The 25583-nt window shown below is 40.8% G+C and overlaps 1 protein-coding gene across 2 annotated transcripts in view; it reads left to right on the forward strand.

Moving 5' to 3' along the window:
- THBS2 (thrombospondin 2) overlaps window positions 1-21277 on the forward strand; it is a 244832-nt gene extending 223555 nt beyond the window's left edge. For both annotated transcript variants that reach the window (XM_056567142.1, XM_056567141.1), the window contains exons 17-22: window positions 2475-2709; window positions 8620-8847; window positions 11474-11745; window positions 11830-11927; window positions 13997-14136; window positions 16742-21277. In XM_056567142.1, the coding sequence (XP_056423117.1) occupies window positions 2475-2709; window positions 8620-8847; window positions 11474-11745; window positions 11830-11927; window positions 13997-14136; window positions 16742-16749 (981 nt within the window). In that variant the 3' untranslated portion in view covers window positions 16750-21277. The remainder of the gene's footprint in view (window positions 1-2474; window positions 2710-8619; window positions 8848-11473; window positions 11746-11829; window positions 11928-13996; window positions 14137-16741) is intronic.
- Window positions 21278-25583: the final 4306 nt, after the last annotated feature.

Raw genomic sequence — 25583 nt, forward strand, 5'->3', positions numbered from 1 at the left:
TATGTACTTTAACATTTGCCCTTACTATGCCTGAAACCAAGATGGCCACGTTGCCTTCATTGAATAGCACACCTACTTCCGCCCAGCACACCCTCGCCTGTGAACACTGTGACGCGATCGCTCTGTGACAACAGTCCTGCCCCCTCCTCTGACGTTGGGAGGTGAACGGACCAGATGCTGAAATTATCCGGAAGTTAGGCTGTGTGCATTAGGTGCCGGCTTCACCACGAGCCGCACCAACACGCCGAGAGATCCTCCCGTTCTCCTGCCACTGCAAGAGTGTCTATTCAATTACTGCTCGGCGCAGGTTGTGAGTATAAATACCTGAGCAGCTTTCTTATTAACATGTAGGTTACAATACAGATTCTATATGACCTTGCCCCTCTTTTATAGGGCTTCTCCACATAACTATTGTGAGTATGAATATCTATTATAATGAGAGAAACATATACTGGATGGGGTAAGGTCATTTACTATTTTTCCCTACCATTTTCTTATGTTGCAGGGGCTGATTATCTAACTGGCCTGTGTGGAATACCTACAACTGCAGAGGGCTATTTAGCCCACTTCCAGGAATTTTCTTGATTCTAACTTTATACTACTAATTATGAGACAAAGGTTCCCCTGAGGACGTCCCCATGCATATTATCTAGCATGTAGGACAGAAACGCGTCGGTAACGCATGTGTTGTATTTATTAGTGATTCTTTTTACGTGCACAGTAATACGGGAGTGCATGTGGGAACGCATCTATTTAGGTTTAACCCACCTGGCTTACAATTGCCGCATAGCCATTAGGAGTGTATATATACGGGTACGGTTCGGGGGGGGGGTGAACGGCTCACGGTCTATTTGGATTGTCAGCTGTCTCCCCCTTGCTAGGTGGCAGCACACCTGCTTGGGATGCACTTTTTCCTCTCTGGTGGTTTTTAAATAATAATGGAATAAAAATTAGCTTTTTAGCAACACCCCTTTTTCTTTTGTAAAATTGTTCACTGTCTCATTCTGCCACCATATGTTCTCCTCATGCTGCTGCCACCTCCACGCTGTGCCATTCAACCACTATATTGTCTCCCCATGCTTCTGCCACCTCCAGGCTGTGTCATTTAGCCACTATGATACTTAAAACATACCTAAAAATTTGAAACAATTTAAATTTGCCAGATTATGGTCTCATCATGCTGCTGCCACCTCTAGGCTCTGTCTCCCCATGTCTCCTCTGTCATTGTGCCACCATGTGACATCTTGTTGGATTGGGTTTGGGGGTCATACAGTATTAGTTCAAAGTAAACACCGGGACATTAAACTTGGCAATCTAATATAAATCTTAAATTTAAGGAGTAACTCTCATTAAAACAAAATTTTGCTCTTGCACTCTTATGGTATATAAAAAAATATACTTTGTTTAAAGAAAATTAAGTTTTCTATGTTTTATTTGTGCTTAAAAAAGCTCAAGAGCACATCCCCCCCCCATCTTATACACAGACTTTGGACCGAAGTACAAACACAGAAAGTGCAGTCTGGAGTTCTGAGGGAGGTGTGTCCAGCCTCATCCAATCATAGCTCCTCTCACACTTAACTGCCATAAGCTGTTGGTTGGACACACCCCCCTCAGCACTCCAGGCTGCACTTCCTGTGTTTGGGCTTTGGTCCAAAGTATGTGTATGAGATGGGGGAGAATGTGCTCTTGAGCTTTTTTAAGCACAAATAAAACATAGAAAACTTCATTTTTTTAAACAAAGTACATTAGAAATATTTTTTATTTACCATAAGGAGTGCAGTAGCAAAAATTTGTTTTATTGAGAGTGCCCATTTAAAAAAATCGATGTAATCTTTTCAAGACTAAGGCCCGATGGCCATCGACATCTTTATTACCTGTGGAATTACCACAAGAATCCAATTAAACAGCTTGGAGTGATAAATCTAATCTTCATCATTGTGACCTGTGTGATCCTGCACTGACATCAGGTTTCTTCTCCTAGGACTGGCAGTCAGGGAACTATGTTTTCCAGTAATAAATGATGCTGGCAGTTTTCTTCCTACTCCACCATATTCAGCAACTTGTCAAACATCAGCTTACACAGGGCAAAGCAGAGATGCACTAAAAAAGACAAACTACCGGTGGGGCAATCTAGTGGGAGCTAACACAATAGGAGAAGATAAATAATACATTATTTTTAAAATAAGGGCTACTCTACTCACAAGCTAAGCTCCTGTACAACTGGGGAGGCAATTAATCCTTCCTGCACCAGATTATTGTACAGTACCTGGAATAAAGATGAATTCAAATTACCTGTGCAGGCATTCAGATATTGAGCTGTGCTTAGAAGATATTGGCTTACTTAGAGACCTCAAGTGCAAATGCAGCATTTGTAGAATAAAAAATTCATGTAAAAAATTGAATTGCGCCATCCTGTGTTACCCAGTAGATCTCCAGGTGTTATGTACTCAGCTATAATGATTATTTACTTCCAGACTGATTTGGACAATGACCTTGTCGGAGACCAGTGTGATAACAATGAAGACATTGATGACGATGGCTACCAAAACAATTTGGACAACTGTCCCTATATACCGAATGCAAACCAAGCAGATCATGATAAAGATGGAAGAGGAGATGCCTGTGATTCAGATGATGACAATGATGGTGTCCCAGATGATCGGGACAACTGTCGGTTAGTCTATAACCCTGACCAAAAAGACTCCAATGGTAAGTCTTTATGTACTTGACATATTAGCATTTGATGTTTTTTATGCAATATATGGATTGATGATTAAGTTTTTAGAGATTTTTTTTTTGGTTTATCAATTTAACCAAACAAAAATTACTAGTGTGAATCAGCACAAATAATAAGACAGAAACAAGTTAAAAAGTACACATAACACCAACAGAGAAAAATGGGACATAATTTACAGTAAAACTGGTTGTATGTTAATTGGCATATAGAATTGTCAAGTGACTGATGTATCCATCAGTTTTGTAGATTCTAGAGGTGCTTCTGCAGATCCATACACACAAACATGGAAACATGACTTGTGCTACCATTACCTTATGGGATGGTGTTGTGCACAGGAGGAACTTTTGATAGAAAGTAACATTGGAAGTAAGCAACTCTCTAACTAGTTGGTTTATGTTGTAGGGTTTAAGTGAATTTACATCCAAACACAAGATTTCCCATGTATTAGTAAGCCAGTACCCAAAGTATGGTAATTATGATTTTCTTATAAATAGAGATAGTGACTTTTTCCTGTTTCTGGCCATTATTGCCAAAGTAAAACAGTACATGAGGCCATATTGATTGTCACTAGTGATGCAAAACTCCCAAAATGTGTTTGTTTGGTTTTATTTCAATTGGCTGATATATTCATTTGGCAGCTGATTTGAATTTGGCCTTACACTCACTGGGCCAGGGGCAAAGTGCTCAACAAGTGTGAGAGTGGTACTCACAAACAAACGTAATTATTCCCAAACTAGGTGTAGTTTTAAAGGAAATCTGTCATCAGAATCACCCGCACTAAACCTGTTACACAGGCTTGTAGTGCGGGTGATCCTGATTAAAACGCTTCTTACCTGGTTAAAAACGGTTCAGCGGTTCTTCAGATATCTATATCTTTAGTTTTCTGTTATTCCCTGGCTTGGGACTCAGTGGGAGGTGTTATCATCTGGGACTCGGCCACACGTCATTCTAGCTGGGCGGAGCTGCCGCCCTGCTCATGAATATTCATGACCTTATCCTGATGCGCGGTCCTCCCCACCAGACCTAGAAAAAGGAGTTATATTACGAGGATAAGTTCATGCATATTCATGAGCCGGGCGGCAGCTCCGCCCAGCTAGAATGACGTGTGGCCGAGTCCGAGATGATAACACCTCCCACTGAGTCCCAAGCCAGGGAATAACAGAAAACTAAAAATATAGATATCTGAAGAACCGCTGAACCATTTTTAACCAGGTAAGAAGCGTTTTAATCAGGATCACCCGCACTACAAGCCTGTGTAACAGGTTTAGTGCGGGTGATTCTGATGACAGATTTCCTTTAAAGAAAGATTATAAACTATAAAAATATTTATACCCACACCCTTCCTCTTGTTCTTTAAATAAGCTGTTGCTTTTTTTAGTGCCAAAATATGGTGTTCCTGAGTCCTTCTTTTCTCTTCACATGCATGCCTTTTGTGAGTAGGAGTTTAAAGAGGTATTCGGGCCAAAGACATCTTATCCCCTATGCAAAGGATAGGGGATAAGATGTTCGATTGTGGGGGGGCCCGCCGCCGGGACCCTGGGCAATCTTCGTGCAATACCTGTCACTCCCCCTCCCATAGACAACAATGGAGGGGGTGTGGCGTGATGTCATGAGGGGGCAGGGCGTGAAGTCATGTCTCCAGTCCTGGAAACACAGAGGTTTCCAAGACTGGAGATGCAGCCCGCATAGAATGCAAGTGCTGCACGGAGATCGCGGGGAGTTCCAGCGGCGGGCCCCCCGCAATCAGATATCTTATCCCCTTTCCTTTGGATAGGGGATAAGATGTATTTGGCCTGAATACCCCTTTAAATGGAGCTATGGTTCCGCATGTGTGCTGACATTTCTTTAAATTGAATGGAACTGATGAAAAAGTTGTGCAAATTGAATGAACAATGGTTGTGGCTGAAACAACCAAACCTCTGGTTAGAATAGGCTGCCACATAATTCTGGCCATGTCCTAACTTGAGGTGTTCTAATAGCTACCTAACAACATTTAATGAACCATTAAAAAGGTAACTAATATTTGAAGCATAGAGACATTCCACAGCTATCTTAAACAGTCACAGTTTATCTACATAAGCTCAGACATGACAGTTATGAAGTGTAAATGTATGATTGTCTTAACTTTCACAGATATAATTTGGCTCCTGTACCTGTCTCTTAACACATAAGACTTGACCCCTCTAGCTATAACATTTATTGAGGCACATAATCATATCTGAGCAAAGATTGTCCAGCCTAAAGAGTCTTTTATCTTGTTTAGCTTTACCTAGTATAGTATCATTTTAGATCTTATTAGAGGTGATATGCTGTATAAGTGATCTGTTGTATAAATGAAAACAACAATGGTTATTATCTTTGTTAATATGTTAATTAAGATAATTTAGCAATGAGGTCGTTCCCATTGGTCTTTTAGCAATGCCAATGGCTGTATCTTCTGGCTGTTCATCAATATTTACTGCTTCTTCTTTTAATCTGTGTCTTAGCAGCTAAGCATGGAGTCACATCATCGATAGTGCTTCTAAAGACAGAGGGCTGTGTGCATTGCTAAAACAGCAATGAGCAAACCTATATTGCTAGTTTTTCATAACTAACATTTATATTCATTAACATATATACCAGGCTGCACAAATTTGGGTGGGTGATACATCCTTAAAAGAGGGTCACCCACACTATAAGCCTGTATATCAGGTTAATGGTGGTCACCCACCTGTCAGCTATCCTTTAGCATCTCAGGAAATTGCTCAGGACACTGCATGAATTAACACCTGCTCTACCTGCTGTTACTTGGAACCGTATCATGTTAAAGAACTGTGCCTTCATGTATGTGGTTGATTTGTTGCTAAACAAAGTGCATCTCTTCTCTTGTCTAATTTGTTATCCTCCGGGGACCTAGCTTAACCTGCTCCTGTGTAACACCAGGAGTAACCCATGACACAGTGGGGCAATAAAGTATTTAGCCAGCCACCAATTGTGCAAGTTCTCCCACTTCAAAAGATGAGAGAGGCCTGTAATTTTAATCATAGGTATACTTCAACTATGAGAGACATAATGAGAAGAAAAAATCCATGAAATCACATTGTCTGTCTGATTTTTAAAGAATTTATTTGCAAATTATGGTGGAAAATAAGTATTTGGTCTATAACAAAAGTTCATCTCAATACTTTGTTATATACCCTTTGTTGGCAGACAGAGGTCAAACGTTTTCTGTAAGTCTTCACAAGGTTTTCACACAATGTTGCTGCTATTTTGGCCCATTCCTCCATGCAGATCTCCTCTAGAGCAGTGATGTTTTGGGGCTGTCGCTGGGCAACATGGACTTTCAACTCCCTCCAAAGTTTTTCCATGGGGTTGATATCTGGAGACTGGCTAGGCCACTCCAGGACCTTGAAATGCTTCTTAAAAAGCCACTCCTTTGTTGCCCGGGCGGTGTGTTTGGGATCATTGTCATACAGAAAGATCTAGCCACATTTCATCTTCAATGCCCTTGCTGATGGAAGGATGTTTTTACTCAAAATCTCATGATACATGGCCCCATTCATTCTTTCCTTTACATGGATCAGTCTTCCTGGTCCCTTAGCAGAAAAACAGCCCCAAAGCTTGATGTTTCCACTCCCATGCTTCACAGTAGGTATAGTGTTCTTTGGATGCAGCTCAGCATTCTTTCTCCTCCAAACACAACGAGTTTTTACCAAAAAGTTCGACTTTGGTTTCATCTGACCATATGACATTCTACCAATACTCTTCTGGATCATCCAAATGCTCTCTAGCAAACTTCAGACAGGCCCCGACATGTACTGGCTTAAGCAGGGGGACATGTCTTGCATTGCATGATTTGTGTCCCCAGGTCATTCACTAGGTCCCCCCATGTGGTTCTGGGATTTTTGCTCACCCTTCTTGTGATTATTTTGACACCATGGGGGGAGATCTTGCGTGGAGCCCCAGATCGAGGGAGCTTATCAGTGATCTTGTATGTCTTCCATTTTCTAATAATTGCTCCCACAGTTGATTTCTTCACACCAAGCTGCTTGCCCATTGCAGATTCAGTCTTCCCAACCTGGTGCAGGTCTACAATTTTGTTTCTGGTGTCCTTCCACAGCTCTTTGGTCTTGGCCATAAAGGAGTTTGTAGTGTGACTGTTTGAGGTTGTAGACAGGTGTCTTTTATACTGATAACAAGTTCAAACAGGTGCCATTAATTCAGGTAACGAGGGGAGGACAGAGGAGACTCTTAAAGAAGAAGTTACAGGTCTGTGAGAGCAAGAAATCTGGCTTGTTTGTAGGTGACCAAATACTTATTTTCCACCATAATTTGCATATAAATTCTTTAAAAATCTATTTTTTTCTCATTATGTCTCTCATAGTTGAAGTATACCTATGATGAAAATGACATGCCTCTCTCATCTTTTTAAGTGGGAGAACTTGCACAATTAATGGCTGACTAAATACTGCATGTACTTAGAAAGTGCCCCAGGGCTGGTGGCCTGTTCTAGTTTAGCTACAGGGACAAAAGTGAAGCAGGTCCCCAGAGTTTTTAAAGGGGTACTCCATTGGAAAACATATTTTTTTTTTAAATCAACTGGTACCTGAAAGTTCAAATTATTTGTAAATTACTTCTATTGAAAAATCTTAATCCTTCCAGTACTTATTAGCTGCTAAATGATCCACAGGAAGTTCTTTTCTTTTTGAATTTCTTTTCTGTCTGCTCTCTGCTGACACCTCTGTCCATTTTAGGAACTGTCCAGAGCAGGATAGATTTGCTATGGGGAATTTCTCCTACTCTGAACAGTTCCTAAAATGGACAGAGGTGTCAGCAGAGAGCACTGTGGTCAGGCAGAAAGGAAATTTGTGAAGCAAATAGCAGCTAATAAGTACTGGAAAGATTAAGATTTTTTTAATAGAAATCCTTTACAAATATGTTTCACTTCCTGGCACAAGTTGATGTAAAAAAAAAAAAATATTCCTTTAAGTCTCAGCTGGCTCTACACCTGACACCTGTTTGTTCTCAGTGGCATACTTTTTCTGTGTCTTGGACCCACTCCTGGTTTTAAATAAAATACTGACCAAAATAATATGTGTGAACCAAGCATTAATGTTTCTTGACAAATTAAGGTAAATTACCATACAAATGCACTGTATGGTAATATGATCTATTTAGCACAACGCATCAAATCTTGTTGTCTCAGTGTAACTGCTTTCTGTATATTTTTGTTTCTATGTCTCGGTTTCCACGTCTTTTAACTTGTATTATCCTTTACAAGTGCTAGATACTCATTTATCACCTGCAATCACATATGGCCTTAAGGTTATGATTTACAGTATCTTGATCCTGATAGTGAAGCCACAATAGTATGCGTTTGATATTAAATATCCATTATGGAATGTTCCTGCAGGCAACTATGTCAGGGATAAAAGGCCTAAGCCAGTCATTACTAGACTGCATACCTTGTAGCATGCCAAAATCTAATGAATCATAGAAGTCTAATGTTATCCATTATTTCTACCAAAACTACTTACAGAAAGACAAAAAGACTAATCCAATTTGTCTTTTTTCAGTCACTAAAAAGTGTTCAGTTATTTTTGTACATACAATCTATAACAAATGACAAATAGAAAGAAGGTGAAGCAGCTTGCAAAGCTTTGGATGCAAAAAGGATACTTCGTTGCGATGTACTGGAGTGGCATTGGGATATACCAATTCAGACCAATAAAATAATAAAATGTTTGTTTTATTCTTTAATTATGCATAAATGAACAATGTGTTTCAAGAAGGGAGGCACCTCTTCATCAGATCCTGATAAATGACAAATGTTAACAAATGTTAATGTTAACAAATGACAACTGTTAATGTTATGATCTTTTTATTTACTTTTTATTTTACAGGTGATGGCCGGGGTGATGCTTGCAAAGATGATTTTGACAATGACAGCATACCTGACATCTTCGATGTCTGCCCAGAAAACAGTGGTATTAGTGAGACAGACTTTAGAAAATTCCAGATGGTTCCTTTGGATCCTAAGGGAACCGCACAGATTGATCCCAACTGGGTCATTCGCCACCAGGGCAAAGAGTTAGTACAGACTGCCAATTCAGATCCTGGAATAGCTGTGGGTATGTAACTTAAAAGACTATATTTATTTTTCCATAAATAATTTTGTTAACCTTTTACAGAAACTTAATTTAATTTAATCACTTTTAGGAAATTTGGCGTTGATCACTACTTCAATTTACCTATTTTTTGCCATGAATTTGTTGGGCCACAGGAGACCATGTGTCTCCCACTAAGCATTTCACCCCAAAAAATGGCACCCTCAGTGTAAAAACACCAAGAAGGTGTATATTTTGTACAAATGGGGCCTGCAAAAAACTTAGCAACTTTTATATGCTAGAAAACTGGCATATATAGCTTAAAGGCTAGCTCCCACCATCACTTTTTTCTTTTTTCTGTCCCTGCCTATTACCCACCTATTCCTAACCCCCTCCCTGCCTTTAATTTATTTATTTTTTACATATTAAAAATGCCTTTTTGTCTGCCTGGTAGAGTGCTCACTACCAGGCAGACTTCCCCAGCAGGCACCACGTCACTGAAGCCTGCTGGGGCCGACACTTCTGCCCTTAGTTCACCTATACAGGGTGCCTCCAGCTGTTTCCCTAATGCAACTCCCAGCTTGCCCTGACATCTATTGGCTGTCAGGGCATGCTGGGAGTTGTAGTGGGGAAACAACTTGAGGCGCCCAGTATAGGTGAACACCGGATCTGTGATGGCCGCACATACCGCTCCCCGCCGCACAGCCCGCAACCCCCACGCCCCGTCGCGCCGCTCAACTCACTCCCCCTCCCCCTTAGTTCACCCATTCAGAGTACCCCCTCCCTGCCGCGCAGCCCGCAACCCCCCCCCCCAGCCCCGCCACTCCGCTCAACCCACTCCCCTTCCCCACCCCCCTTAGTTCACCTATTCAGTGTCCCTCCAGCTGTTTCCCCACTACAAATCCCAGCTTGCCCTGACATCTATTGGCTGTCAGAGCATGCTGGGAGTTGTAGTGGGGAAACTGGAGGCATACTGTATAGGTGAACACGCAATCCCCCACCCACCCCCCGGCATAATACTTTACCTTGTCCCCGGGAGCCTGCGCGCATCCACTTTCTTCAAAGCGCTCGCTCCCGCCTGTCTTGATTGACAGGCGGGAGCGAGCACCACAGTGACTGAATTTCGACTCATTGCCAGGCTTAAATGAGTCGAAATTCTGTAGTGAGGTCACTGCCGAATGCATTCGGCCACTAGGAGGGCGACCCCTAGTAGCCGAATTTAAAAGTGATTTTAAACTGGTTTAAAATCACTTTTTTTTAATTAAAGTATATTAGAGATATGTTGTAGTACTTAAGTACTACAACCCATCAATTTTTTTAATTTCATGACAGTGCCCATTTAATAGTTCTTAAAGAAATGGAGAGTTGCTTTATTTGTACCCTAAACATAATTGAAAAGAGGAAATCCACCAACCTATTTGTAAACAACTAACATTGAGTATTATATATTATTTTCAACCTCCCTATGTGAACTATAGCAAATAATGGGTATTGCTGGAGAAGTGGTCAGCATATTTTATGCTAAGGTTCTTGAATAGACAGAACATTGAAAAATGTAATAACTAGATTGATGTTTGTTTAAGATGATTATATGGTGTAAATTATTTGGCACCACAATCTGACCACAATTACAAATTTTTTCACTCTTCTTGCAAAAATAGACCACCACATAAACGGTAGTCATAAAGCTAGTATAACATGTACAAAAATTCTTGTTACCCCTCCCTTCTGAAGCAATGCAGGATGTTCACAGATCCTCCTTCTCTCCAATATCCTCCAAAGGTCCCTTGCAGATTCCACCCTCCACACCTTCACACATTTTAAAATCAGAGGTGCACGTGTAGCGGCTTTAAGACCATGTTTCTCGGTTTAAATAATGGTGAAATTACAGCTTGGTTTGTCATTTATACCATGTTGTAACCTTTAGTAACTAGTACATATCAGTTAGTGCTACTCTTCCAAGACATGTGAAAGTCGTCCTTGGCAAGCAAAAGGTTAAATAAAACCATTACTTTAAATGAACAAGGTAGTAAGTCTTTGTGTTTTAAAACTTGCTTGACAATTGCAATTAATGTACATGAAAATGTTTATGGCATGTAATGAATTTATATTGAAAGAGAACTCCGACAAAAAAAATATTAAAATATTTTGCCATTATGCCCTTGCTGCTAAGTAAAATAATAAACCTTAACTTACCTTCACGTCACACGTCGCTCAGGTAAATGCTGACCACATCGCTGTCCCGCCTCGGCCGGTGATGGGCTGAGCGGCAGTGTGGTGTAACAGGCCGGGGCACCAGGAAGAAGGCTGGGCCTGGGCTCTACCATCAAACTGCTGCTCAGCCTATCATCAGCTGAGCCTATGACTGCTAATTAGCTGAGCACAGCTTGACATGTTTTGGCACCAAAAGCAGGAAGATGACTGGGGCCGGAGGGTGGGAGAGTGGTTCTAGCAGCATCGGGGGAGCAGCAGAAGGTAAGTTAAGGTTTATTATTTTAGTTGTTGCAGCTAAGGCATAATGACAAAATTAACATTTGTGCTGGAGTTCTCCTTTAACATTAATATCAAATAATATTAAATCTAATGATAATTTGCATTGATGATAACATGGTTACTAAATATGCTGACAGGTTGTTCATTTATGTCCTAGGTTATGATGAATTCAGTGCAGTGGACTTCAGTGGAACATTTTTTGTAAACACAGACCGGGATGATGACTATGCTGGCTTCGTGTTTGGCTATCAGTCTAGCAGCAGGTTTTATGTATTCATGTGGAAACAAGTCACTCAGACATATTGGGAAGATAAACCATCCAGGGCTTATGGTTACTCTGGAGTGTCAATAAAAGTTGTCAATTCTACAACAGGCACTGGTGAGCACTTAAGAAATGCTCTTTGGCACACTGGAAATACACCAGGAGAGGTATAAACAAATTTAGTATTGGTACTTTAATATAAAGTTTTCTCTTGCATTTCATGCTTACAAAATAAAACTTAACTTTTTTAGGTGAGAACATTGTGGCATGATCCCAAAAATATAGGCTGGAAAGATTATACTGCATACAGGTGGCATCTTACTCACAGACCCAAGACTGGCTATATTAGGTAAGATATAAGGCATCATGTTTCGAATAGACTAAATACATAGACCTGTACAAATATCCAGAAATATCCAGTATAGGTATCTGGAATACAATACAATCTAATTTGTATGGGTGGCTTCAGGTGAGATATTGTATTTATTCTCAGATTACATATATCAGAACATTACTCAAATGAGTGACCTTTGAGAACTAAAGTTTGCACAACTATGCATTGTGCAATTCACTATAATGTAAACACAAATTTCACATTGATCTAAAATCTATACAATGTTCTTCTGCATCTAAATTCAGCACAACAGGTGTTTGTCATATTGAGAAAAGGGACGAGTGAGCCGAATCCATAGAACCCTGTCTGGCTCAGAACTTTTCCGGCTTAAATGAGGTTTGGAGAACATTGGCATGTTACCAGGCTTGCTTATCACAATCCTGTCAATGATGCTATTATAGGAGAAGGGATGAAGAACACATGGTGCTTTGGCGCCATTTCAACACAAGATGAGGGAGTATGAATACTGAGATGAGCTAGCAGCAAGATCACATGTCTTCAAGTCAACCAATCATTGCTTTCTTGCAGCTCCCAGGCCAATCAGGAAACCTCAGTGATCTGCATTACTGTGTCCAGTTGATGCACTACAAATACCAGCATTATGACTGCAGTACTAGCCCATAGAAAGCATTGCCATTCACACGACAATGCAAAGCAATTCGAGCAAATCATTGTGCAGTGAGCTTGAAAAAAAGGTTCAGTTAAAACCTGAAATGCACTGTGAAGTGCTGTTTTATGTATTTTATATATAAAGTTTTTGAATAAATTAATTTGGATTGCTAAAAGCACAGTCATCGGATCATTTTTCCATACATCTTATCTACTATATTACTGCCATATCCAGTGATCCAAGGCGGCTGACATGATTGCATTATATCTTAATGCCTATACAGGTGTTACGCTCAATGTGAAACGTAAAGTAGCAATTAGCTACTTTGTTACCCTCCAATGATACACTAGGAGCACGCCCTGTGTTTTTTCAATTCTTTTAGTAATGGACACAACAGGATGTCAGGGTCTGACTTCTTGTGAACTACAGGGTAACATCATCACCTACCAGATCCGCTCTTCACCCAGATCTGTATACTCCCGCTATCTCTAGGTGCTCAGGCCAGAATGGTGGCTCATTATTTAGCACTGTTTCCTTGCAGCCCTTGGGTCCTAGATTCAAATCTCACCTAGGACAACATCTGTGAAGGAGTTTATGTAGTTTTCCCTGATAGAAAAGCATTGGAATATATTGGTGCTATATAAATAATCCATATTACATAGAAGTTATACACATCCCCCAAGGTTGTGTTCACCTCTTGCATTTCTTCTTTTTTTTTTTTTCAGTTTCCCCAAATCATGGCAAAAATTAAAATTGTGCTGCAGTTGTGCAAAATATGGTAAAAACTGTTAATGTATATGATGTTTTTGAAAAACTTGCGCACAAACTTCTAAAATGCATAAAAAATTTGTGAAAAATGCAGTAAAAATGCAATGTGAGAACACAGCCTAAAGAGGTCAGATTGTAATGAAACACCTTAATTGAGCCTATCCCATGCCTACTTCATCAGACACAAGCAAAATGCATATACAAGACATTCTACATTATTCTCTAATAATAGCCTAAGAAACCCTATATAAGCAAAAAATAAATAAATTCTGGATTGCTTCTGTAAAACCTATGGGCACATTTAAAAAGCTTTTTTCTTTGCTTTTTAATTATTATGGTACAGAAACATTTTTGCTATTTGTTTAAAAAATGTTTGTGTTCTACAGCTTTTATTATCAGTCTGTCAGAGAAGCAATTATTTAATGGGTTTCTTATCAGCCTTTCTCTTCTATCCTGAGCCAACTTCTAAGATGATGTATGACCACATCAAAGGTCAACTTGGAGGTGGTAATTAATAAACATAGAAGTTCCTTTATGAGAGGAAAAAAAAGGAAAATAAGAGTTTTGCTTTCTAACAGTATTTTTCCTTATATTTGCTCCAGTGTATATTGTAAACTACACTTGATAACTTTCCTTTCTACTTCAGAATTGTTGTCTATGAAGGAAAGCAGATAATGGCAGACTCTGGTCCCCTATTTGACAAGACATACGCAGGTGGACGGCTGGGACTCTTTGTTTTCTCCCAAGAGTTGATATATTTCTCTGATCTCAAGTATGAATGTAAAGGTGAGTGTTACTATATTTTTTTACATACTAAGACCGGCATTTTTTGCAAACTCACTTTATAAAAATTTTTTTTTAAATTATAATAATTTAACATTTATGCAAAAAATACAAAGGTATCAGTGTACAGTGACGTGAAAAGAAACAACTCAGCTAAATTCATTCAAGAAAAGGATTAACCTCTGGTGCTTATACAAAACTAATTGCTTTTATTATACTAATTCATAACCAAATGTATATGTAGAATTCATTTCCTAGTTGCTTTTCCGATTACTTTGCTGGTGACTCATGTTAGTACATGATTAAACCTGGCACTTGGCACTATATGGATGATAAAATGTAAATGTGACTATCTAGGAAAGAAATTCAGGACAGCATCCAAGTTGACTAAAATAAAAACAATCAGTAAAAGTGTATAAAAGGGTCATGCTATGATAACAGATGGGGCTAATAAGAAAAGTTGTTCCTTATCCCACTAGAATGTCAGAGTGGAATCATGCCCAGCCTATGTGCATTTACAATAATGCTTCCATATGTTTAGTAAAAGAATTATGTCATCTATCTTGGTTCATCCAACAAATAAGCTATCTCATAAAACAACCATATAAAGTCTGTGAGAAATTTAGACATTTACCAGCTGTTGAAATGTCCTCTGGCAGAGGAAAGCTGGAGATGTACTGACTTATTTAGTCTTTATTAACTTTGATATTCTTTGGGGAAGTATGAAAGTGTCCTTGCATTAAAAATAACTTTTCACATGTCAGAGAGAAATGTCAACAGTTCTGTTTGCTCAGGGTCTCAGTGCTTAGACCTCCACCGATCATTAGAATGAGCAGGGAGTAGCACACATAAGCACTTCACTCCCCTTCTTATTGCGATCTCTGTCCAGCTATGCTATATATAAAAAAAAGAGTGAGAAAAAGGTGCACTCTTAGTGGTGGAATGCTGCTCTGTGGTAGAGTGAGTACAATGTTGATAATGTTGTGCTGAGGGCACAACACCCTGAATAGCATGTTGACTCACAAAGGTGGTCACGCCCTCTGTCACGCCTCCCCCATAGACAGGAATGGAGGAGGCGTGGTGTGACATTATGAGTGTCATGACGTCACGTCTCCAGACGCGGAAACCCAGCATTCTAAACAGTATGCTGCACAGAGACTGCGGGGGTCCCAGCAGCAGGAGCCCCGCGATCAGACATCTTATCCCTTATTTTTTGGATGGGGATAAGATGTCTGTGGGTGGAGTACCCCTTTAAGAAGTCCACATGAAGATGAAAGTTTTTTCCTTGCCCTTCCTTTGGTATACTCAAAAGAGCAATAGGTTCCAAATGCTCTTTTGAGGATACCAAGGGAAGAACAAACAAACAGCATTTATCTTCACGTGGACTTCTTAAATCCCGGTTTGTGCAGCTAAGTTATATAACTTTTATATTTTGAGGTTATAGTTCTATTTAAATACAATTTTCTGATACCTGAATACAGACAACAAAAAAAAAGCAAAAGATGAATGAAAACTACAGTATTTTTCGCCGTATAAGACGCACTTTTTCTTCCCCAAAACTGGGGAGAAAAAGTCGGTGCGTCTTATACGGCGAATACACCCCTATCACGGCGGTCCCTGCGGCCATCAACGGCCGGGACCCGTGGCTAATACAGGACATCACCGATCGCGGTGATGCCCTGTATTAACCCTTCAGACGCAGCGATCAAAGCTGACCGCCGCGTCTGAAGGGAAAGTGACACTAACCCGGCTGTTCAGTCGGGATGTTCGGGACCGCCGCGATTTCATCCCGACTGAATAGCCAGGTTAGTGCTTACAGGACACCGGGAGGGACCTTACCTGCCTCCTCGGTGTCTTCTCCGTTCAGGGATCCCCTGTATGGCCGGCGCTCTCCTTCCTCGTCATCATGTCGTCGCGTACGTGCGTCGGCATGCGTAACAACGTGATGGCGGCGACGGGGAGCGAGGATACCCGGCCGGCAGCAGAGACGTTCAGCAGCAGGCCAGCAGCAGAGCGACGGGGACACGGCGACAGCGATGGAGCGACATCCAGGGCAGCGGTGACGGGTCCGGAGCGGCGGGGACACGTGAGTACTACCTCCTATGCGGACCTCCAGATGTTGCAAAACTACAACTCCCAGCAGGGCATGCTGGGAGTTGTAGTTTTGCAACATCTGGAGGTGCGCAGGTTGAAGACCACTATTGGGTTCAAAATCTTAAATTTTTTAGATTTTGCACCTAAAAATAGGGTACGTCTTTTACGCCGGTGCGTCCTATAGGGCGAAAAATACGGTAGGTTATAATATTCTTTATCAAATACCAAAACATGAAAACAATTAAAAGTAACAAAACATTGATTGAGCACCTCAATAAAGTGAATTGCACTTGATAAATCAGAGCAATGTGGCAGATAAGCGGGAAAAATGTAAAAGATATGTGCAAACCTCTCCGTTTAAGGATCTGCTGTTTACAACTCTCTCCTTCCTCTGCTTCTATTTAACACAGGAGCCAAAATATGGTTTTAAAATAAATTAGCTCAATATACATTTTGGATAAAGCAATCACATTTATTATGTTATTTTTGTTTTTGTTTTGTTTGTTTTTTACAGATTTTTAAGAAATATTAGATGTGATATGTGTACTGTACATCCCATGAGACCAAGACACCTCAATTAAACCTAGGACTCCCAAGTATCATCAAAATGACCTCCCTACTGCAAGCAGGGTAATGCATCATGTACCCATTAAGGACAATGCAGAAGAAGAACACATTGCACAATAGTAGCCCAGCAGAGGAGGGATATGGCCTGATTGTTCTTACTAGGTGGATAAATCAGTAGATAAAGATGGCGATTTATGTAAAATGCTAATGCAATAACAGCATATATTTTAATTTATGTTCCACTTTTATTAGCCAGCTCACATATTTTTACCTAATAGTTTTATGAATGTGCTTGTTTATCCTTGGAATGTAAGCTTTATTCAAGTGCCTGTCTTGTTTTAACAATTTTAGGACATGAAAATGTTTTTACTATAAAGTTTAGGTCTGACTTTATTTAAACACCCTAAACATAGGATAAACAGGGATATGATACATAATGACTATAGAAAATGTTCAATAATAAATTACTTAGTGAAAAGTGGTTCTAAAAACAAATTGCACAGGAGTCCTGTGTTTCCCATATGGCTCTTGTATATTTGTATAATGTTGTGAAGCTTTATGCTGGTAGTAATATTACTTATGATTATTGGCCATTATAATGATTCCAAGATGCCAACTACTTCACCAGCCAGTCATAACTAGTTGATTGATAAGAATTGTGAAGCAGTATCATTTCTATCTTATCACTTTACATGAATAAATGTAGCACACATCTAAATGACTGTTATGTCACAGGATGGAAGAAAATGAGAATTCGGGGCATGGCAATCTCCTAGATTCATTTTAGGACTAGGCAGTGTTTTTTACACATTGTTACAGCTTAGATTTTATTTATAAAGTAAGAAAGCATAACATTTATATATGTGTCAATGTTGGTGCTAAAAAGTACACAGCAACATTCACATCTCTTCATAATCCCAAATACTAGCACTAATAACTAGCACTATTTACACAATTTAACAGCTGGTAACACAGCACATAGTAGGAAAATAGTTGTAGGTTTTACTTCTATTTGAATAGCTTAAATAGTTAACCAAGATAACAATATTCTTTTTTTTAATAGTAAAGGCAAGTAAATGTATGTCATAACATAACATGACCTTCCTCAGGGACAATCACAGTCATAACAATTGTTTTGTATGCTCTTGTGATGTAAGAAAGCTGACAAGAATAAATAAATAACATGGATATCAATGTATGCACAATACGAGTACACTTGCGGTTTTTAACAACATAATCTGATGTGGACATCTTACTCAGGACTCATTTTGCCAGTCCAAAGTTGTCAGTGTTGCATCATTGTAGCATCAAGTAATATAAGCCATTTTATAGAAATATGATCATGTAGAAAAGAGTACATTTGTTTATGTATGTAGTGTACTGATGTGTATTTAGTTATCCCTGTAGAAGGAAACTGCAATCAGACATGATATGAGAGGAGATATCCCTAGGAAAGTATTCTAGATTGTATATGGGAATGTATTGTAGTTGCTATTTTTCCACTATTTAAGTTACAGTCACTAGATTTCTGTACAGTAAAACACTAGCATGTTATTATATTGCTAAGGAATATCTTTCTAAACATACTCTTGTTGAATAATTCCATCTAAGTATTATGTATAAAAATAAGTTATATGGTGTAGCAGACTCTTTTTATGTAAAGTTTTACATAAACATGTTTAGAATGTTAATCCTGAACAGTGTAACATCATACTTGTGGTTTATTGTACAAAAAGCTAATGACAGTTTCTCTTTAAGAGTCCATTCACAATTTGTAATTTCCAAGCGCAATTCTGCACAATAATTCAGTTGCAGCAGCCTCCCATTGTTTTTGATGGGATTCTGCTGCACCATTCACACTACAGAATTTCCGCCATTGTAATTCCGCTGAAAGGATAAACATGTTGAACTTGATGGACATATGTCTTTTTTCGACCGTACTAACTATGTAACTATGTTCATTCTTTTGGTAGAATTCATACAGAAATACATTGCCGTCTATTGAGATGTCGCATTTCAAAAGTCGGTTGGTCCTAGTGCCGACTTTTTTTGTCGGCACCCGCTATAGATGAAATATCTGGGTGGAACATCTGAATTGTGAATGGGCCCTAAAACTAGCACTTTAAACTGATTCAAAAACCAAAGTAACAGAATTATAGAATTCCTAACACAGTCTGAAACTTACCCTGTTTTTAGAGTTGTTTTGAAACCCAACAAAGGGATCTTGTACACAAGCACAACACAGCTAATAACAAGCTTTAGGACATATGGAGCGGCATTACAGGAAAGTCTATTTTTATTTGTGGCATATTTCACATACTGATGAAATACAGAACTCTCCTCTAGAGGCATTAGGTCCAATTTACTACTCCAAATGCACCAGCATTCTGGCTTACTTGACTTAAGCCACATTTGCTTTGAGTTTTAGACACTTTTCCCCTAATTGGCCTCAGTTAAGAGGTGTGGTCTTTGAAAGGGACATGGCTTAGGATGCAACACAGTGCGCCATAAAAAATGTGCCAGAATTTTGATGCAAGATTCTGGTGCAGTTTAAGCCAATTAGTCAGTCCAGTCAAGCATAAACCACTTCTGCAGGAAGGCTATTCCATGCATCCACTAATGCTTCCTGATATTACTTTAAAACCTTTGCACCTCTAATTTAAAACTATGTCCTCTTGTGGTAGTTTTTCTTCTTTAAAATATGCTCTCCTCCTTTACCGTGTTGATTCCCTTTATGTATTTAAAAGTCTCTATCATATCCCCTCTGTCTCTTCTTTCTTTCTTTAACCTTTTCTGGTAAGTTTTATCCTGCAATCCATGTACTAGTTTAGTAGCTCTTCTCTGAACTCTCTCTAGAGTATCTATATCCTTTTGGAGATACAGCCTCCAGTACTGCGCACAATACTCCAAGTGAGGTCTCATCAGTGTTCTGTACAGCGGCATGAGCACTTCTCTCTTTCTACTGCTTATACCTCTCCCTATACATCCAAGCATTCTGCTAGCGTTTCCTGCTGCTCCATTACATTGTCTTCCTACCTTTAAGTCTTCTGAAATAATTAGTACTAAATCCCTCTCCTCAGATACTGAGGAAGCATGATACACTTAAATAAATCTGTCCCATTGCTAGACTGTGTAGTCTATGTTTCCACTGTCTAAGACATAGATCGTTTAAGTAAATCTGAGCCTATGGGGAAGATTCATCAAGACATGTGCAGAGGAAAAGTTGACCAGTTGCCCATAGCAACCAGTCAGATCGCTTCTTTCACTTTTGAAAGGCCTTTAAAAAAATAAAGTGATCTGATTGGTTGCTATGGGCAACTAGTCAACTTTTTCTCAGCACAGGTCCTGATGAATCTCCTCCATTGTGTCTAGAGGAGAATACTTTCCTACAGCTAGACTCAAACAAGCAGTGGCATCTACTTTTGGCTTTGGCTCACTTGCCACAGAAGACGCATGTGGGATTCTGACCCAATACATAGTTTACTGTGTGAATTAAGCTTGAGGTTGGGTTCACACATTGTAAAATAACAAATAATATGTTCTATAAAGTCTATGGAAAAGCGGCTGTGAGTGCAAATATTGTATCAAAAACATAGGAATTCAGGCCAAAACAATGTGTGCACTGACCATGGCTTTTCTTTTAATTTAGCATGTGAGAACCCAGTCTAATATTGCCAAGATTGCAGCAGAACAAAAGCAGAAATATATATTTATATTAGTCTGAACTAAACACAGCCATATTATTAAATCACTGCTTCTAGTTTTGTTTTAGTATTACCTGCTGATTTTCATTGGTTAGTTTTAAGTTTTTTTTTTTTCACATAAATACTGGTGTACATAGACATTTTGTTATTATTATTATCATGAATATAAATTGTAATAATAATAGGATAATGTCAGAGAATATTCAACAGCAATATAATCATTTTATAGAAAATTTTTAATAAAAGTTTTTAATAAAAGTTTGTGATGTACAATTGGGTCATAATAAGGGATTTTTTTTTTGCATCTGTCACTATAATATTATTTCAATCCACATTTTAGTGCCAATATATACTATACAAGCTATGTTCAGGAGATATAGCACATTTATATATATGCTATAAATCCATATGCTGTATTTGTGCCATTATTGTCATGTCGACAGCTTTCTTTATCTCTTGGTTCACTCATTAACTCATTACATGTATGCATTGTATTTCACGGAGTCTATTCGGGATTTGCTCCACAAAGTGTTATGTGGAACAATGATGTTTATATTAATAGACTGTACATCTTTATTCTTTGTAAATTATTTATGGTTTTTACTTTAAAATTTTAGCTTTGTTTAACTTTAAAAGAGAAGATTTCTTTTTGTTTGCCAAAGATTGTAAATATTTATTTATTTGTTTATGTGGACAAAGCTTACAAAGAACGTCATGTAGCCAAATGCAGTCTTTTTTATATTTTTTCCAAAGATTCATAATAGCAAATAAAATATAAACAGAGGTTTTAACAAAATGTTTCTCTAGTAGTAAAATTATTTCTGTTCAGTGAACATATTCTTTTTTCCTTTTAAAAAACAGTCCATTAGAATTAAAAATTTAACTGTAATTAAACGGAACTTGTCATGCATAGCGGGAAGCTATACTTACCTAGTCTCACTGCTCCAGTTGTAATCACGCTCCCTCAGTGTTATTGACAGTCTGGGCATGGCCCAAGTCATCACTTTGCTCCATCTTCTTAGGGGGCAGAAAGGAAGACTTTCTAACATCCTAGAGATAGTGAGGATATAAAGCTAGAAAGTTTCCCCTGCCAGACCCATAGTAGCCCCTGGGCGGGGAGCTAAACTCACCTAGTCCTGTCTTCTCTGACCATAATCATGCCCCTTCAGTGGGATTGACAGCAAGTAGAGCTCCCTGCCCAAGGGACTACTTACAGAGCCGGCGGGGACACTTTCTAACTTTATATCCTCACCACCCTGCCAGTAGGAACATATCCAGGGGATGGTGAGAATTAAGACTTTACCATATATATAACCCATTGCTACACATTATTTAGTAGTAAAATCTGCTTACAGGTTTTTTTCAATGTTGTATATTTATTATGGAAACAGAGGGGATGTGGACAACCCTTATATGTATTTCATGCACATTTGTTCTCATTTTTAAGAGCTGTGTGTTTTGGTTCTACCAATCAGCTATAACATTGCTTATCCCGTTACAAAAGCTACTGTCAAGGGATGTGATATATTAGAGCAGCAAAGGAAAAGTCAGTTCAGAAAGCAGAAAATGAGTCAGCATGAAGATCTCAATGGCTTTGACAGGAGCTAATGCGATAACTGTACAATTGAGTCAGAGCATTTCAAAAGCAGCAGGTCTTGTGGAGCTTTTCTGGTATGCAAGGCTTAGTACCTACCAAAAACGATCCAATGAAGGACAACATCGTTGAACAATGGGTAGGGTCACAGATGCCCAATATTCACTTGTGTGCACAGGGAAGGCTAGCTCATCCGATCTATTCCTGCAGTAGAGCTACTCTTGCACTGAAAAGGTTAATGCTGAAAAGGTTAATGCTGGCTATGAGAGAAAGGGGCAGAGCACATAGTTCATTATAGCTTTCTATGTAAGAAGCGTCATAGGCAAACACTGGTGCACATGCCGATCACTGTCCAAAAACAAAAGTGCCTACAATTGGTATTAGAGCATGGTGACTTATTCTGATTAATATTTTTTACATGATATATATATATATAGTCAAGTGCATGTACATGTAGACAGTTGACGGGTGACCTAATGACTGTTACGCCGAGCGCTCCGGGTCCCCGCTCCTCCCCGGAGCGCTCGCTTCACTCCCTCCGCTGCAGCGCTCCGGTCACGTCCTCTGACCCGGGGCGCTGCGATCCCGCTGCCAGCCGGGATGCGATTCGCGATGCGGGTAGCGCCCGCTCGCGATGCGCACCCCGGCTCCCCTACCTGACTCGCTCCCCGTCTGTTCTGTCCCGGCGCGCGCGGCCCCGCTCCCTAGGGCGCGCGCGCGCCGGGTCTCTGCGATTTAAAGGGCCACTGCGCCGCTGATTGGCGCAGTGGTTCCAATTAGGGTTTTCACCTGTGCACTTCCCTATATTACCTCACTTCCCTTGCACTCCCTTGCCGGATCTTGTTGCCTTAGTGCCAGTGAAAGCGTTCCTTGTGTGTTCCTTGCCTGTGTTTCCAGACCTTCTGCCGTTGCCCCTGACTACGATCCTTGCTGCCTGCCCCGACCTTCTGCTACGTCCGACCTTGCTTCTGCCTACTCCCTTGTACCGCGCCTATCTTCAGCAGCCAGAGAGGTGAGCCGTTGCTAGTGGATACGACCTGGTCACTACCGCCGCAGCAAGACCATCCCGCTTTGCGGCGGGCTCTGGTGAAAACCAGTAGTGGCTTAGAACCGGTCCACTAGCACGGTCCACGCCAATCCCTCTCTGGCACAGAGGGTCCACTACCTGCCAGCCGGCATCGTGACAGTAGATCCGGCCATGGATCCCGCTGAAGTTCCTCTGCCAGTTGTCGCTGACCTCACCACGGTGGTCGCCCAGCAGTCACAACAGATAGCGCAACAAGGCCAACAGCTGTCTCAACTGACCGTTATGCTACAACAGTTGCTACCACAGCTTCAGCAGTCATCTCCTCCGCCAGCTCCTGCACCTCCTCCGCAGCGAGTGGCTGCTCCTGGGATACGCTTATCCTTGCCGGATAAATTTGATGGGGACTCTAAGTTTTGCCGTGGCTTTCTTTCCCAATGTTCCCTGCATCTGGAGATGATGTCGGACCTGTTTCCCACTGAAAGGTCTAAGGTGGCTTTCGTAGTCAGTCTTCTGTCCGGAAAAGCCCTGTCATGGGCCACACCGCTCTGGGACCGCAATGACCCCGTCACTGCCTCTGTACACTCCTTCTTCTCGGAAATCCGAAGTGTCTTTGAGGAACCTGCCCGAGCCTCTTCTGCTGAGACTGCCCTGTTGAACCTGGTCCAGGGTAATTCTTCCGTTGGCGAGTATGCCGTACAATTCCGTACACTTGCTTCAGAATTGTCCTGGAATAATGAGGCCCTCTGCGCGACCTTCAAAAAAGGCCTATCCAGCAACATTAAAGATGTTCTGGCCGCACGAGAAATTCCTGCTAATCTACATGAACTTATTCACCTAGCCACTCGCATTGACATGCGTTTTTCTGAAAGGCGTCAGGAACTCCGCCAAGATATGGACTCTGTTCGCACGAGGCGTTTCGTCTCCTCGGCTCCTCTCTCCTCTGGTCCCCTGCAATCTGTTCCTGTGCCTCCCGCCGTGGAGGCTATGCAGGTCGACCGGTCTCGCCTGACACCTCAAGAGAGGACACGACGCCGTATGGAGAACCTCTGCCTGTACTGTGCTAGTACCGAACACTTCCTGAGGGATTGTCCTATCCGTCCTCCCCGCCTGGAAAGATGTACGCTGACTCCGCACAAAAGTGAGACAGTCCTTGATGTCTACTCTGCTTCTCCACGTCTTACTGTGCCTGTGCGGATGTCTGCCTCTGCCTTCTCCTTCTCTACAGTGGCCTTCTTGGACTCTGGATCTGCAGGAAATTTTATTTTGGCCTCTCTCGTCAACAGGTTCAACATCCCGGTGACCAGTCTCGCCAGACCCCTCTACATCAATTGTGTAAATAATGAAAGATTGGACTGTACCATACGTTTCCGCACGGAGCCCCTTCTTATGAGCATCGGATCTCATCATGAGAGGATTGAACTTTTGGTCCTCCCCAATTGCACCTCGGAGATTCTCCTTGGACTTCCCTGGCTTCAACTTCATTCCCCAACCCTGGATTGGTCCACTGGGGAGATCAAGAGTTGGGGGTCCTCTTGTTCCAAGAACTGTCTAAAACCGGTTCCCAGTAACCCTTGCCGTAACTCTGTGGTTCCTCCAGTAACCGGTCTCCCTAAGGCCTATATGGACTTCGCGGATGTTTTCTGCAAAAAACAAGCTGAGACTCTACCTCCTCACAGGCCTTATGATTGCCCTATCGACCTCCTCCCGGGTACTACTCCACCCCGGGGCAGAATTTATCCTCTCTCTGCCCCAGAGACTCTTGCCATGTCCGAATACGTCCAGGAGAATCTAAAAAAGGGCTTTATCCGTAAATCCTCCTCTCCTGCCGGAGCCGGATTTTTCTTTGTGTCCAAAAAAGATGGCTCCCTACGTCCTTGCATTGACTACCGCGGTCTTAATAAAATCACGGTTAAGAACCGCTACCCCTTACCCCTCATCTCTGAACTCTTTGATCGCCTCCAAGGTGCCCACATCTTCACTAAATTGGACTTAAGAGGCGCCTATAACCTCATCCGCATCAGAGAGGGGGACGAGTGGAAAACGGCATTTAACACCAGAGATGGACACTTTGAGTATCTGGTCATGCCCTTTGGACTGTGCAATGCCCCTGCCGTCTTCCAAGACTTTGTCAATGAAATTTTTCGTGATCTGTTATACTCCTGTGTTGTTGTATATCTGGACGATATCCAAATTTTTTCTGCCAATCTAGAAGAACACCGCCAGCATGTCCGTATGGTTCTTCAGAGACTTCGTGACAACCAACTCTATGCCAAAATTGAGAAATGTCTGTTTGAATGCCAATCTCTTCCTTTTCTAGGATATTTGGTCTCTGGCCAGGGACTACAGATGGATCCAGACAAACTCTCTGCCGTCTTAGATTGGCCACGCCCCTCCGGACTCCGTGCTATCCAACGCTTTTTGGGGTTCGCCAATTATTACAGGCAATTTATTCCACATTTTTCTA

The sequence above is a fragment of the Hyla sarda genome, chromosome 3 (assembly GCF_029499605.1).
Source record: "Hyla sarda isolate aHylSar1 chromosome 3, aHylSar1.hap1, whole genome shotgun sequence".
Lineage (NCBI taxonomy): Eukaryota > Metazoa > Chordata > Amphibia > Anura > Hylidae > Hyla > Hyla sarda.